At 38.4% G+C, this 17,038-nt stretch overlaps 1 protein-coding gene across 1 annotated transcript in view; it reads left to right on the forward strand.

Annotated features, from left to right (window-relative positions):
• The window catches only part of NKAIN3 (sodium/potassium transporting ATPase interacting 3), a 616,620-nt gene that overhangs the window by 456,279 nt on the left and 143,303 nt on the right, over positions 1–17,038 (forward strand). Inside the window, exon 6 of the mRNA XM_023248646.2 lies at positions 4,251–4,448. Coding sequence (XP_023104414.2) covers positions 4,251–4,448 — 198 coding nt within the window. The remainder of the gene's footprint in view (positions 1–4,250; positions 4,449–17,038) is intronic.

Here is a 17,038-nt window from a genome sequence, read left to right on the forward strand (position 1 = left end):
ACCTACCACTCCCCTTTACCCATTTACCCAACCCCCACCCGCCACCCACCATAACCATCACTTTGTTCTCTGTATTTATAGGTGCAAACTGCTCTTTGTATTCAGAACCAATGGCACAGACTGAGTGATTATGACTTAGCAAATGACAGACTCTTTCTTCCCAATGGAAACTTGAATATCTTTTAAACCTATCTTTAAGGAAAACAACATATAATTGTTAATATATTTGAACTGGTACCTAGTCTTTGTATTGCATGCTCTAAACGCTTACACCTCACTACCAAGCACTGTGTTTGCCCTTTACTCTATGGATCCATAGTACCCTCTAAAATATTTAGTGCTTTGGTGAAAAAAAAATAATTAGAAATGTAAGCAAATTGTTTTTACTTGTCTAATTCATATTCTGAGATGAACGAGTATCTCAAAAGAAGTTTCAACTAACATGAATTCTACTATCTAAATATAAGCCCAATGCTAACTCTTTAAAACTGAGTAAAATCTATTTTGTTAAATACATGTTCATCTCCAAATGTCCTGGCTTATGATAAGACTGAGTAAAAAGACAAAGAAAGGAGATAACTATGTAAGAGTGGATTCAATGATTCTTTGAGTCACAATTAAGGAAACAGAAAAAAAAAAGAATATCATTAGCAGTTGAGCATCCATTTCTAGAACTAGAGAGGGTTAGTTGAATTAGACACATGCCCAAAAAAAGCAGATAGAATAAGAATAAGACAGAAACTATCTCCTTGATTAATAAGAGAAAATATAGTGATATACTATAAAAGAAGTGAATATTGAGCTTTTTAAGGACATGAGCTGATTCCAGTGCTGCGGCTACACTTATTGTGAAAGGAATGTGGGCAGGCGTGTTCACCTACACGGTTGATGAACAACACTTCAAAGAATTCTGGAAATTCCTTTTTTGTTTAATTCAAGTATTTGAAGGAAATGGGAACAAGTTTGGAATTCACACTAGAGAGATGAAAGTACTTTTAAACATTTAATATTTGCTTAAATAGATATTAGGGGGAGACAGGCATTCTGGAATAACTTTCTTCTAAGTCATAAGATTATTCCGGGTATTCTGGAATAATTTTCTTCTAAGTCTTCTTTGTGCGTGTGAGCAGATGCAGCTGGCGTGCGGTTCTCCACGTGTTTCCTTGGAGGGACTCTTGCTTTCCTTGCCCACCCTTGAGGCCACCATCCTGTGTTCTCACTACGTTGACTTCCAAACTTCATGAAAAAACACACCAAATTCTCTCCTTTCAGTCCCCTCTATTCCTTGTAATCCAGTTTTTCACTCTCGATGCTCTCCTGGCATTGCATTTCATAAGGCATCCCCCCCGCCCCCCGCCAAACCAGTCATCAAATTCAGTGGTTCTTTTTAACCAGGTTTTGAGTCTATGGCATTACCATCTTCCCTGAAATTCTCTCTTCTGTTAGCCTTGATGTGTTCTCTCTCTCTCTGAAGGCTGTCCTTTGCATCCCAAGCCCCTCTGCTTGGGTTTCATGCTTTTCTTCTCCTTCCTTGCTTTCTTTGTCCTCCAAACTGTCCCTTGGTAATCACCCATGCTTGCATAAATGTAAATATCATTGTTGAAATCTTTTAAATTCTAAAGAAAATGACAAGGATGTCAGTCACCAGTTTTCTTAAGCATGTTGTGCTTAAATCATCACTATACTATTCTAACTCCAAGAAGTGAAAGAGAAACGACTTTTGAGCTCCTTGAAATTATTTGTAAGGATCACTTTGGTGATCCAGGTTTAGCGTTAACCCATGTATTTCAAATCTATAGGCTTTGATGTGGTAACGAACAGCTTAAACAAAGTAAATGACCTTCTGTATTTTTTTTTCATAAAAAACTTTGTTATAGTTTTTTGTTCTGCATTTCCTCTGATGTGCTTCATATACAAAATTGAGTTATTATGTGTTAAGGGTTTTTGCAATGTTTGAAATCTAGCTACTGAAATTTCAGGGGACTGAAATCAGACACACACTTGCAAATTTAAGTTAGAAGTTTAAGCTTTAAGTATAATTTGATGCTATTGATGTTCTCATTCACATTTTAATGTAGTCATGGCAAAAAACAGCACAGTTTTTAAATATTTATAGTACCAGCAAATTAAGTGAGAACTACACAGAGGGATTTTATGAGTGTAGCAAATACATACCATGAGTTCATAAATTCACTTTTGTTTTATTTGTGTAATATAAATTTCAGTCAAAATCATATCGAAAGGAATTTAGAGTCCAGCAATAGAAAAGGCCACTGGGGAAGAATACTTAAAGAGCAGAAATTGCTATGACTTTTGAGACCACTCCAGTTCATCCTGAACCTAATGAATTCTATTAAAACAGGAAATAATAGTTTTTTGGTTGTGATCATGACTAACTGTAAGAGATTAAATCTGATGGTCAGGAAAGGGAGCAGTCAGTGTGCTGTTTGCCTGCAGGTAAATTGCCTTGCATTAAACTGAATTCACTAGCTAAAGCAATTATTTTTCTATAATATTCTCCCTTCAGAGGGCACTGCAAATGATACAGGTAGCAAACCAAGAACCAAAAAAAAAAAAAAAAAGATGTAAAATGTTTTATTATCAATAAAGTGCTGTAACTGTGAAGGTAACTGAATGATATGTGTAACAAACCAACAACCCAAAAAAGAAAAAAAGAGATATAAAATGTTTTAATAGTGATATAATCTGAGGCATGCCTATAATAGTAGTTTTGTTAGCAACCACGGCCCTTGGGCTCACCAAACAATAGGAATTAACTAGAGGCCAAGCAGGACTTCTGGGCAAGGCTTTTATTGGGGATTACACTCCAGCAAAAGGAAGACAGTATGATGGGGAAAGATTGGATTCAGTGGGCAGAACGGGAGAGGCCAGGACTTGAGGTCAGTTTTTTGGGAATCAAGATGCTGGCTCCTTACCTATTCTTTTCAATCCATTGTTACAGCAAAAGCAGTCTGAGCTCAGTTGTTCCAGGCTCACATTCTACCAAAATACTAATGGGCATCTTTTGAGGATAAACACCCGGGCTGTTGTCTCTGCTAAAGAGCTCTGAAAGCTTATTTTGATATGTAAATGCCAAGGATTGCCTTCTTGGTTCTTTTGCTCTGGCTCTCAGTGGTGTTTTCTGGAATTGAGGAGGAATTTAGGGTATGAGGAATTGTAAAGGTTTGGGAGGGAGAACACCATAGGCAAGGGGGTAGTACCACATCAGAGCTGAAAGTACAGACTGCAGAGGATCAAGTTGTGGGTCTGTCATTAAATAGGCAATTTATGTAATTTGTTCATTAAATTGGGCAATGTATTTTGCCTCTCTGTGATTTCCTTTCCGTACGTGGGTTAGTTTCTTGCGGCTGCTATGTAACAAGTTACTACAAACCTGATGTCTTAAACAACAGAAACTTAATCTCACAGTTCTGGAGGCCACAAGTCTGCAATCACTTTCCATGGGCTGAAATCAAGGTGTTGACGGGGCCATGCTCCCTTTGGACCTCTTGAAGAGAATAGTCCCTTGTCTCTTCCAGCTTCTGGTGGATACCAGCATTCCTGGGCTTGTGGCCACATCAGTCCCATCTCCAATTTTCCATGGTCACATTGCCTTCTCCTCTTCTGATCTCCCTCTGCCTCCCCCTGCCTCCTTGTCTGATCTCCCTCTGCCTCCCCCTCATGAGAATACATGAGATCGCATTTAGGGCCCACTCAGATAATCCAAAGAAGGTAAAATTCACAGGTACCAGAGAGAGGCACATGAAGGTCTTTTGAGGGGACTACTATTCAGCTTACTATAAATTGGGTTACTACTAGTATCTATATGAACCTTAAGGATATAGTATATGAAAAGTGCTTAGAACAATGGCTAGAATGCTAAAAAGCACTCATGTTAGCCCATAAAGATGATGTCGATGATGATGAACAAGAAAATGCAGACAAAAAGTCTCAAAATGAATAAAATAATTTGTTTTGAACAAATGTAGAGGACCTTGCCTCTCAATTTTCGAGGCGTGCTAACCTTAAAATGTTATTTTTCAAAGGTTGTATCTATGTTAAACGATTATAATCCAGTCGTTTAGGCATATGGTATATATAGCCATTTGTGGTTCTGTCTTGTGTTATTTTGCACCTGAAATGTGAGTCCTCTCAACAATTTTCTCCATCCTGAATTCTTCCTAAAGTGCAAATCAGAGACGTGATATGATAGGACTGTCTCCTTTTGCTCTCGTCTCCTGCCCACCTAGGATACAGATCTGATGACATTCAACATTTCTGTGCACCGGTCGTGGTGGCGGGAACACGGGCCTGGCTGTGTCCGAAGAGTGCTTCCTCCGTCCGCCCACGGCATGATGGATGATTACACGTACGTCTCTGTCACAGGCTGCATTGTGGACTTCCAGTACCTAGAGGTCATCCACAGCGCTGTCCAGATACTACTCTCTGTAAGTAGCACCAATGAATCACTGTCTGATCAAGACTCTCCTTTATTGGCATTTTTGTATCTAAACCTGCTGTCCACACCCATCTGGTAGATAATGCCTTAAATAAGCACATGGAGAACATCCTTTAAATAATGGAAATAGCAGCAATTGTGCTAACAGTAGCTGTACTTAATGAGGCTACATCTTCCCTCTTGGTATCCGGACACTTTGTTTTAGAAATAGTTTTCGCTATAGTTTCTAACTTGAGATACAATATACACCATTCAGTGAAATAGCATCACCGTCCCCCAGAAGCAGTGCCTTTCCCATTCTCTACTTTGGGTTCTTCTGCTTACATGTCTGTGACTGCTTCTACTTCTAAAGCATTCTTTAACTAATGTGCATCAGTTCCAGAGAAAGGAGGATGCAAACACATCCAATGGCTTGATCAATCTAGTAAGCTTCATATTTCAAATAATTATTCCTGGGGGCGCCTAGGTGGCTCAATCGGTTGGGCTTCTGACTTCGGCTCAGGTCATGATCTCGTGGTCCGTGGGTTCAAGTCCTGCATTGGGCTCTGTGCTGACAGCTCGGAGCCTGGAGACTGCTTTGGATTCTGTTGCTCCCTTTCTCTCTCTCTACCGCTCCCTGTCACCCCCCATCCCCTGCCTGCTCATGCTGTGTCTCAAAAATAAACATTAAAAATAATAATAATGATTATTATTATTCCTTAAGAAAACAAATCCCTCCAAAGAGTCTTCCACATTTTAGTGCTTAAAGTGTGGTGTCAAGATGTAATTCCATATAGAGGAGCAGAGAGAAGAAATGGCTTGATTGGACCACAGGAAGTTTATGTCCTGGGAATCTCTTAAAGTTAATTTTTTTCTATCAGATTGTCCCACACACAATTTGATTACAGTGTAGAGGGGAAGTAACTTAAGGTATTATCAACAATGCTGTAGGGGCGCCTGGGTGGCTCAGTCGGTTGAGCATCTGACTTCAGCTCAGGTCACGATCTCACGGTCCGTGAGTTCGAGCCCCGCGTCAGGCTCTGGGCTGATGGCTCAGAGCCTGGAGCCTGCTTCCGATTCTGTGTCTCCCTCTCTCTCTGCCCCTCCCCCGTTCATGCTCTGTCTCTCTCTGTCCCAAAAATAAATAAATGTTAAAAAAAATTTTAAAAAAACAAAAAAAACCCCAAAAACAATGCTGTTCCTCTGAGATCCAACAAGGACATGGCATGTTGTTTGAGTCAGCATACAATAAAGTCAATTTAAGTCACACTTTTCATATAAGCCAACTATCCAACTCGATCCTTCTATCCAACTGGTTGAGTTAGAATAGGAACAAAAGATACAGGCTCAACAGTAAATGAATAGACAACAGAAGTATAAGAGATGTATGTCGGTGAAGAATGTACCTTGGAATTATTTCTAGAAACAGGTTGAGAAATCCTTGTTATCATTTAGTATATCTGTTATCTACTGCTATGTAACAAACCACTCCAACATGGAATTACTTAGAGCAATATAAATTTATTGCTTAGAGTTCTGTCGGCCAGAAATTTGGGCAGGGTTCAGCTGTGTAGTTCTTCTGCTCTGCATGGTATTGGCCAGGATCACTCATATGCACCTTTCAACAAGGGCCTCTGCTGGGGCTAGAATACCCAAGAGGACCTCATTCACATGTCTGGTGCTGTTGTTGGACCACGTTCTCCTCCATATGGCTTGTCTTTTTGCAGAAACTTAACAGGTTTTCCTATAGCAAGGTAGCTAGGTTCCAGGGGAAGCCCAACATGTAATCATTTTTCCAGCCTCTACCTGAGTAACTTGTACTATTATTCCATTGACTACAGCAAGTCATATGACCAAGCCCAAGCCAAATGTAGGAGGGTAGCTATAAAAAAGTGAGCATACCAGGAGCCATGGCTGATTTGGGACCACCAACGTAGTGGTCTTACCTCACTTGTATAATCTATGAATTGTTGTTCTTTAACCCACATATGTCAAGTTTTAAAATAGTGTTTTAGAGCACACTTGAAATATTATTTTCTAGAAAGACTAAAGGTTAGAATAAAAAATCAGATTGTTTAGTGTTCTAGTCCAACAAAAGCAAATTCTGCACTGAATTTAAAAAAAGAAGAAAGAGGTTATGGCTCAACACTAAGGAATTTTCTCTCAGAGATGTACCAGAGATTCTAATGATTCTTGGTTTCTAGATATTGCCATTTGTCAATAGATGTTTATCAGTTGTTTCCTATTTTCTGATCTTTCTTTAATCTCCTAGCAGTTACATATGAAACTGTGCCAAAATATATGTTTAAATCTTCGTTGTTGTTGTTTTTTTAAGAAAAAGAGAGAGGCACATTTTCTCTTAAAATTTTTCAGTGTATGTTAAGGTAAAAGAGTACTCTATTATTATATGCTAGATTCTAAAGGTTCTTATTCTTTTTTTTTTAATTTTGAAACATTTTTCTAGAATCTTTCATCTCTGGACAGATCTACTTCCTTTTAAAAAATTATTCAGAGTAAATTGCTAAACCATTTTGTAGAATGATAGCATGATGTTCACATTTTTATAATACAGCATAATACTGTGGAATCAAAAAGTCATTTCTCCATGGTTACTCCAATTCAAATGAATAGCAAGGTGAAAGTATTTATTTGGTAAGGGGCTGAACTGACACATAAAAACATACACTAAGGAGAAATACTCAACAAAATGTATGTTGCCACCTAAAAGGACTTGTCAGTTATAAACTAATTCTTTGACATATTTGTCTAGTGAACATTCAAAGCCGTCCACCCGCATGTATAGCCCTGACTCTTCTATTCAGCATTCCAGCAATAAAAGGATTAGTTGCTGATCTCTGACTTTTCTTGTGTAATACACCCATGAGACAAGAGTTCCAGTATTGTATCTTTTTATATTAAAATGGAATACACCCTGAAATTGTTTCACAACTGTCAATTATGTATTATTGTGTGGTTATATGGGTTTTTTATACTTTCCACGTATTTCATATAAATATGTTTATAACTATTAGAATTACAATTTTTTAATGTGATGATATAGGAATACTTTCTGTAGTAGTCACCTAGCATGTGCTGAGATGTCAACCTTATTCCTGAAAAAAAGGGAATGATGGTCACAATATTTAACAGCCTGTGCTGCATGGGCGACAACTTGGCAAATTAGACAAAGGGCTTTGAGATGGGACAATGTCCTGGAGGCCCTGCTGTGCCAGGGGGTACCCCTGTAATTGCTAGAGGCACAGAAGGATCTAGAAGGATGCAGGGAGAGGCCAAAAGAGGTGGGCAGAATAATGGAGGGGGGTGTGTTGGGGTTTGAAAGCAGCAGCTCTCTGGCAAGTGAGAGGGAAATATTTGAATGATTTACTCATGGATACAGCTCTGCTCTGCTCATGAATACTGCCTGTACAGTTGTCCCACGTAAGAGTAGAGCTTGGAACTGGAAAAAAATGAAATGCCAGTCAAATATCTGCAGGAGCTATGTACAAGCTTGACAGAAACACAAAAAACAGCAGGATTCAGAAAGAAGGCAGTGGCCTGCTACCCCCTCTGGGACGACGTGTCTAGCTCCACGGGCCCCAGCACGGGAGCTCTGATCCCTGGCCTTGCCAGTGCCACTGTGTCTGCATAGCAGCAATGTGTCTTGGGGTCCCTCACTGGCACCCAGGTTGAGGGGGACAGGGAGAATGGAAGGCAGAGAGAGATGCCTGCCACCCTAATCTCACTGAAGCCTATTTAGCAGGGGTCCTGCAAATGGCCAGCAACACCAAGTTATACTTCAGGGTGGAATCTAAAGAACGACTGTGAATAGTATGAGGAGAGGAGCAAAGTCTAATCCATGGAGGAGATGAAAAGTCAAGGGCTGTAACCAGGAGCAAGGTGTGGGTGATGTTAGTCCCCCTTCTCTGTGACCACTGCCCCCATGTCCTTGGCCCATATGCTCATCATTTCTACCAGAAGGATGGCCAATAGCCTCCCAGAGAGTCTTTCCGGCCCCGGTTGTGCCTCACCCACCATCACACGTGTACTTGCTCCCAGGAAGATGATTACAAAGTGCTGTTCTGGTCACTCATTTCCCTTCTGATCACCAGCCAAAGACTCCCACCTCCAAAATGAAATCTGAATTCATATCCTGTCACATGACCTGTGCTCTGTCTGATTCCCAAGACCCCCATCTCCCAACACTCCCTTGAGGAGCCCACCTGTCATCTTCACAAAACATGACAGGTTCTCAAGCACAGCATGCCTCCCATGTGCAACACTGTGCTTGGAATGGCTCTCCACCCCACCCCGCTCCCTCTAACCCCATTCTCAGCTCTCCAGCCACCTGTCCACAGTCCACTAGTAGATACCTCCCCCCCCAAGGGTTCAGGATATGTTAATTTTTTAAATAGATAATACATTCACTTAGTCCAAACTCATAAAAATGTGTACAGTGGCAATATGCCCTCCCACCCTTGTGTACCCTCTGCCTGGTTTCCCCATCTCTGCTCCCCAATAGGCAGCCAGTTTTGTTATAATTTTTAGTGCCATGCCAAAGTGTCTATATGAAATTCAAGAAACTATGACTTTTTATTTTTATTTGCCCCCCCCACAAAAGACAGCATATGACATCCACTCCTCTGAGGTCTTCCTTTTTTCAACTTATATATTTTGGAACTATTTCCATATCAGCACATCAGTGGTTCATTGTTTATTTAATGCTTCCCTGTTAATGGACATTTGAACTATTTACCTCATCCAATATAATGATGTTGGATGTATAGAATATAGAGCTAATAATTGGGGCGCCTGGGTGGCTCAGTCGGTTAAGCGACCGACTTCAGCTCAGGTCATGATCTCACGGTCCGTGAGTTTGAGCCCCGTGTCGGGCTCTGTGCTGACAGCTCAGAGCCTGGAGCCTGTTTCGGATTCTGTGTCTCCCTCTCTCTGACCCTTCCCCGTTCATGCTCTGTCTCTCTCTGTCTCAAAAAAAATAAACGTTAAAAAAAATTTAAAAAAAAAGAATATAGAGCTAATACAGCTAACATAATATATAATCCATAGTATAGCAATTTTGTATCATGATTATATATTATATAACTGTTATGCACAGTGTTATACTATATAACTGTGTACATGTGTCACTGAGAACATTTCCTAGACCTGCCCTGCTCACTCACCCTTCCTGGGCTGTACTAGATGGCTTGCTATGACAGCACAGTTTTATAATCATTGAGTCTCTGGTCTATCTACGGAAAGCCCCGTAAAGGCTGGAGTTGTGCCCTTTTTTCACTTGTTCATTTCTGCAGTCACAGTGATAACTGAGTGATAGCACATAAATATTTGGTGAATGAATAAATGACCGACAAACAGGAGATTCCAAAGCCTGAAGTGAGTAAACACAAAAGGAAGAATCCACTGACCAAAAACTGCAGGAATGAATGAATGCACTAACAAAATTCAGGAGCCAGAGTGAGCTTCATTTGCGAAGTGAGGGGTTGTCCACAAAAGGTTCTGCACAGTGCATGACACGGAAGCACCCGGTAAATGTTAGCTTTGTATTGCTGTTACTGATGTTTTTACTGTAATTGTTTTCGCCTGTCCCTCTCCTATCTGGGCCAGTCCTTCTTCAAAGATCATGGGCTCCACCCTGGTGTGCTATAACTGTTGAACTCTCAGTTCTTTAATCCCACACCTGACATCCATTCCCTGCAGGAACAATGTCATTTCTGTGATCTTCATAGGACACTGAATCATAAATTTTTATGCAGAGGACTGAATGTTTAATATGTGTTTATTTTCCTCATTCTGGCTCACTCAAGTTCTTGCCTACCTATGACTCCCAAGAGCGTTTGGATGACTGAACAAATTTCATATTTTCATGAAAAATTTTAGAATTGCTATACTGTAGTTATAGATTACTGTAACTTTGTATTTACCCCCACATCTCTAATGCCTAGGACTGTGCCTGACTCAGAACAGCCACTCATTCAGAGCTGTTGAGTAAATTGTCTAAATTTTCTGGATTTTAGTTTTACAAAACACAAAGTGCATAATTTTTAAACACTGGAAGTGATTTAATGACGCTATGCCTTGATTTTGTTTCATACCACTTGCTAAGGAAAACGTATCTGAAGAACACACTTCCAAATTATTTCCGATTCGGATGCTATTTGTTTGGATTTGTGAGTGTACCCAGATGCCGGGAAAAGGAAAGTCATTCCCCTCCGAGACCATAACTCTCCTTTTGAATTTGTCCTTCCACATGCACGTGTTCTTCATTTTGAGAGGGACTTCACTAGTTTAGCCGGGTTTAGTTGCTTCGCTCCCATTGGAGAGAACATCAAAATAGTTTCTGGCAAAAATGTAAAATTATGTCCAGTTGAATTCTAGGTACTATATGTATTTTCAGAACAGACTTCCATTCTGGAAATTTAACACCACAGATTTGAAGAAGAAACATATATATCAAATTAAATACTACAATCCCAAATACAGCATTTTCTTTTTCCACTAGAGAATGTGGATAAAATATTTCTGGTTGAAAGAATCTCTATAACCATTTAATCTCATTCTACAGTGTTATGTTTTACTCATTTAATTACCAAACTCTGAACATGAAATCTTACAAAACTAAATGAAACAAGTAATTAAAATTCATTTGTATGATGGGCAAAGGGTCATCATCAACAACACATGATGAAGTCATTTAAATGAATAATAAAAACAACGAAATTTAATCATTAAATCAATGAAGAATATAAACAAATGTAATCACATAATTGTAAACAAAGGTGCAAAATAGGATTGTTTCAGTAGTAACTTGATCTGTGCAAATTGAATTTGCACTAATTTAACAACTTTTAAAAACGGGAACACATAGCATCAAAGTAAAGTGTTACTTACTTGTTGGTAAAGGCATTCTTTCCTGCAATGCTCATTAAAATGTCTGTACTTTTTGGCCCGGTAAGCCAACTCGGTGGAGTTTCTCCTAAGATAATTGAACAGCGACAAACAGCTACCTGCATGATGTTCTTTTCACTGTTATTTATAATAGCAAAGCTGAGTATGTCTAAACAACCTTGTTGAAGACAGTATAACAATTTACAGTACATCAGCATGATTTTTAGATAGCAATAACTGATAATTCTGTATAAAATTTTGTATATAAAACATGGAAAGGAATTTATGATTTAAATAAGCAGTCAAGGAAAAGAAGTAAGATGCAAAAAACAAATGTGGAATTATGTGTGTTCTCTCCAAAAATGTTTTTAAATACTGTAAGTATTTTTAAAATAGTGTTTAATCATCACATGATTTGTATAGAACAGTGGAAGAGATGTTATGGTTGTTTTCTTAGATGATTACATATTCCTAAATCTCACAACATTTACTTGATCATTTGGAGGCACTCTTTTTTAAAAATGTTTATTTAGAGAGACAACATAGGAGAGCAAGTGAGAACAGGAGAGGCACTGAGAGAAGGAGAGAGAATCCCAAGCAGGCTCCAGCTGTCAGCACAGAGACTGATGTGGGGCTTGAACTCACGAACCTGATCATGACCTGAACTGAAATCAAGATGCTTAACTAACTGAGCCACCCAGGTGCGCCTGGAGGCACTCTTAAATCTAGGGTTATTACATGTTATTCCATTTTAGCAGACTGGTCAGTTCTGAGGTCAATAATCATGAATATGCAATTTAAGGCTCGTTTTCAATTTTAAGCATTAGTTATTTGCTGGTAAACAGATCCATATACTCATGTTAACTATTAAACAACATAAACACACACACACACACACACACACACACACACACACACACACACACACACTTTTTTTAAGGAGCTTATTTTTATAACTAATAGACAAATTCTAAATCTCTAAACCTGAAAGACATCTTTAAAACTTGCCTTATCTATCTCTCTTCGGTGGTAACTTTACATACATATTGTCTTGAATCCTTGCTGTCAAGATATTCTCTTTCATATCTGATAGGTGATGAGTCTCATTCTTTAACGTCTTTGGAAGCTGTCACCATGGGGGGAGCTGGGGACCAGAGCACTCAGAGAATGGCTTTTCCTTCATCCCCATGGTGTTATTGCATCCATCCAGTCACATCAGCATTCATCACTGCTCCATGCCCTTCATATCAGACACATTCAGCCTAAAGATAAATTAAAACTCAGTAGGGTGAAAAGTAACATTAGACCACAAGGTATCCTGTAGAATCTGTATCCTCGAAAGACTGTATAGATTATCTGCTTCATCTACTTAAAGTAAATGGCCCAGTGACAAGAACAGATAATACTATTGCTAATTCAGTAACATATGCTCACACAGTGTAAGAATGCAAGTCAAAAGGTAAACCTTGAAATAAGTTCCAATTGCTATCAATGATATTCTTCCAAAAATGTAAATATAGTTAAAAGAGGATTTTTTTGTTGTTGTTGTTTTATTCCTGTGTTAACATTTGCGTTTAGTTAACAAGCTCCTCTGAGAGCTTTGCAAATAGGAGCTCACTTAATCTTTAAAACGACCCAAGAAGAAGGTATTATTTTATTAATTTTACAAAGGTGAGAACTGAGACATACAGAGAAATTAAGTCGTTTTCTCAAGGTCACACAGCTTAAAATGAGCAAAGCTGACCTAAAACCCAGGCAGATGGAATCCAGAGTTCATGGTCTTAACTACTTTGTTGCACTTCCTATGACATTGGAAAGAACACCTCTGATTCCTTACAGCCCTTTTTGGGTGAAGGTCAGTGGTAAACTCTCAGATCTCTAAGCCTGTGAATCTCCTGTGTTGATGGGGTTTACTGACAGTTCCAGTATTTGAAAGTAAAGGAGACCAATTAATAATTATTCAATAGTTAAAAGATTATAGGATGAATAGTTCAAGATGTTTCTTTCACCCTTGAAAACATCTCTTAACCATCTTTTTGTTGTTTAAAAAAAATGGAAGATTTCAACACTTAAAAGTGCTAAGTATATCTGACTCCTTTTTTGGTTGCTTGCTTGCTGGGGCTTTCTAGATAGTAGCAAGAGGAAAGGAATCATAGTCAATCTCTCCTGCCCTAAGTTCTTCCCAGAATCATTCTTTCCCAGGAATCCACTTTTATATGAATTAGATGGTTTCTGTCTGTGCCAAAATTTGAGCAATCTCTAAGTGCTATCTAAAAGTATTAGTATTTCCCTATACTCCACCTTCGGTCTCTGTATTTAATTCCATCCTCAAAAAGCTGAATCAACAGTTCATCCAAAGTTCCATAAAGGAATCCTTTATTGTACCATCAAAATATTGAGAAGGGTTTGTGGTTGTGGGGGAAGAATCGCCATGTCAACAATACTAAAAAACTTTTGGCGGAGACATTTGTGTTCGGGAACCAGAGTATACCTGGTCAGTAAAATTGCTTGGGTATGAAAGTGCTTGTCTGGTGAACTATAACTTTAAGTAATGTCTTTCTTGTTATTCATGTCTTCACAGTGTACTCTCTGTCTTTGAAATGTGCGTATGTTTTTTAAAGGCTTTACTGAAATATAATTCACATCTCATACAATCCATCCATTTGAAGTACACAGTTCAGTGGTTTTCAATATATTCACAGATATGGCAACCATCATCACCAAAGTCAATTTCAGAACATATTCATCACCTTGGAAAGAAACCTTGATTCTTTAGCTACCACCACCTATCCTTTCCTTCTCCCCAAACCTAAGCAATAGCTACTTTCTGTCTTTATACATTTGCCTGTTATGGTCATTCCATATAAATGAAATCATATATGTGTTTCTTTGTGTGTCTGGCTTCTTTCACTTAGCATGTTTTCTAGATTCGCTCATGTAGCATGTAGCATGTAGCAGAACTGTATTCCTTTTTACGGTTAAATAATGTTCTATCATATATTTACTTTTAAGCCTTTTATCTGTTATAACACATGTATGGCATCTAGCAAAAATTTCAGAAATACAATTTAAATGTATAAAGCCCTCATCTGCTCACTGATGAACTCTAAGTGGAATTTAGGCAATCTACCATATATTTTGTCTCTCTATATATATCAGTGTTTTGGAAACATCCAGATTAGAGATAACAGTTCTCAGTTTGTATAGATATTTGGTCTTACATAAATGTGATACTATTATCTGTCACTTGTACATAGCATCTGTGGGTTTTAACAACTTAAAATATGTAAGCATTTAAAGTTCATATTCTTCTTATACCATAGCATTCTCCTTAATAGTATGTGTATGGATTTTATTTTGTATGTTAACCAGTTATCACAGACATTTATGTCTCAAACCACAAATTCCATACATTTCCAAACAACAGAATCAAGTCTCACAAGGCCCAGATACTCATGATTATCTCAGACATGTCTGCACGTTTTCATAAATTATTACTGCCCTGCTGGTTTCAAATAATCTGTTAAACATTGATTATTAAATGCAAAAGTGAGTTATGACGTTTGGTATATTAAATACAATTTCATCAGAGAAATGGAAAGCTTAATTCGAAATCATATCTCGCACCAAAACCATTACATACAAAATGTGAGATATGTTTAATAATTAATGGAAACAAACATTGTGACTTGGGCTTATGGCGATATTAAAAGCAAGAAAGCTAATTTTATTGATGCTTTACTTAGGGTAATTTAATGTCATTCAGATGTTGGCAGACATTTCATCTTTAGCCCCAGGTAGGGTTAATTATTATGTAAAAGAAAAAGTAGCTTACATAATGATGAGAATGAATTCAAAAACATTCACACCCTGCTTTTAGAAGACCAAAGTTTGTACAAGTTCCATAAAGAACATCATTTGTCATTTTTTGTATTCTTTCTAAAAGAAAACAAGCAGTATATGATTCATTCAGAAAAACATACTCAGTAAACCCTGCTTCGATACAAAGCACTGGGCTAGGAACTTTGCTGATGAGAGGCTGGAAATAAACCAAAGTGGAATTTGACATGGTCCTCCCTGTGGTAATATTCAGTCTACCAGGGAAGATTGGGCAGGCAAGCAAAGTGTCAACTTTTCAGGTGCCCTAAGGGATAGCCAGCTGGGACTTCAAGGAACTTGCAGGACAGGTTTTGTGACTGATTTTGTGTTATTTGCTAATAAATATTGTGGCGCGCCCGTGTGTGTGTGTGTGTGTGTGTGTGTGTGTGTGTGTGTGTAAGAGTTTATACTGAAACTTGCTTGCTTTCTGGTAGCAAGGTTGTAGGAGGGAAAAACTTTGGGCTTTGACTTCCTCTGAGTATCTACCCAAAAAGGACTTAATGATTATAAATGATCAAATTGGTTTAGTCAATATTTAACAGAGTAGCCAGAGAAGATGTCTCTTAGGAAACGGCGTTTGAGCTGAGTTACAAATGAACTCAATTAGAGTAGGGCTAGAAATATTCCACAAGAAACAGAAAGATGCACATGGTCGGAGTCTAGAGAGCAAGGGAGCGAGTGGTGAAAAATGAAATGAGAGAAGTAGGCAGGGGTTGGAGAAGGCATGGTACAGGATTCTAGTTGGATGATAAGACACTGGCAAGATACTACTGTGTTTCAACCAGGAGGGTGATAGGATCTACATTTAAGAAAGCAACTCCAGAGCTGTTTGGAGAATGGATTGGAGAATACAAATGGAAGAAAATAAACCAATTTGTTGGCTATTCCAATAGACCACCTGAGAGAAGATGGTGACTTGGACTGAATAGTGTCCATGGAAGTAGAAATGCCTATGCAGGAGCTCTTACAGGACAAGAGCAAGTGGCCTGTGAAGAAAAGGAAGAAATAAGGATGGAGCTTAGGGTTTAGATTTGAATAATATGTAGATAATGTTGCTAGTTATTGAGATGAGTCTGGGAGTCTTGTTCCAATGGTAGCTTTTATCTTTTCTCAACATGTAAAACAATAGCAATCAAACACAGATTATTGTTTAAAATAGTTTTAATAATTAGAAGAACAGGGGCACCTGGGTGGCTGAGTCGGTTAAGCGACCAGCTTCAACTCAGGTCATGATCTCACAGCCTGTGAGTTCAAGCCCTGCATCAGGCTCTGTGCTGACAGCTCAGAGCCTGGATCCTGCCTGGGATTCTGTGTCTCCTTCTCTCTCTGCCCCTCCTCACTCAGTTTTGTTTTCTCCTTCTCTCAAAAAAAATAAACATTAAAAAAATTTTTTTTAATAATTAGAGGAATATTTCCAGATATATCATGAAACAAACACAGTCAGCCTAAAAGAAGCATCATCTAGAAGTAGCAGGTACACCTTCTCAGATTGAAAAATCCTGCCGTGCTAATGGTTCAAAATTGTGATTTCATAATGGTTTGAAGCAATTAGTGCAGTATCAGCCATTCACACTTTACTAAAAGTAAAATTGATAGCAAAAAAAGCTATGGGGAAATAGTGCTCTGTATTTAAATGGATCAATGTAAATAGCTCTTTCATTTAAAAGTGACTCATATAAAATTCGAGCAAATATTTGCAGTGCATAATTATTACTTAGTGGCAAAGATAATCAGGAAGTCCTATGGACAATGAAACACGAACAATTAAAATCTTTAGGATACATAACAGCTTTTAATTAATAAGCTATACTAATCCAA

This window comes from Felis catus, chromosome F2 (genome assembly GCF_018350175.1).
Source record: "Felis catus isolate Fca126 chromosome F2, F.catus_Fca126_mat1.0, whole genome shotgun sequence".
NCBI classification, from domain to species: domain Eukaryota; kingdom Metazoa; phylum Chordata; class Mammalia; order Carnivora; family Felidae; genus Felis; species Felis catus.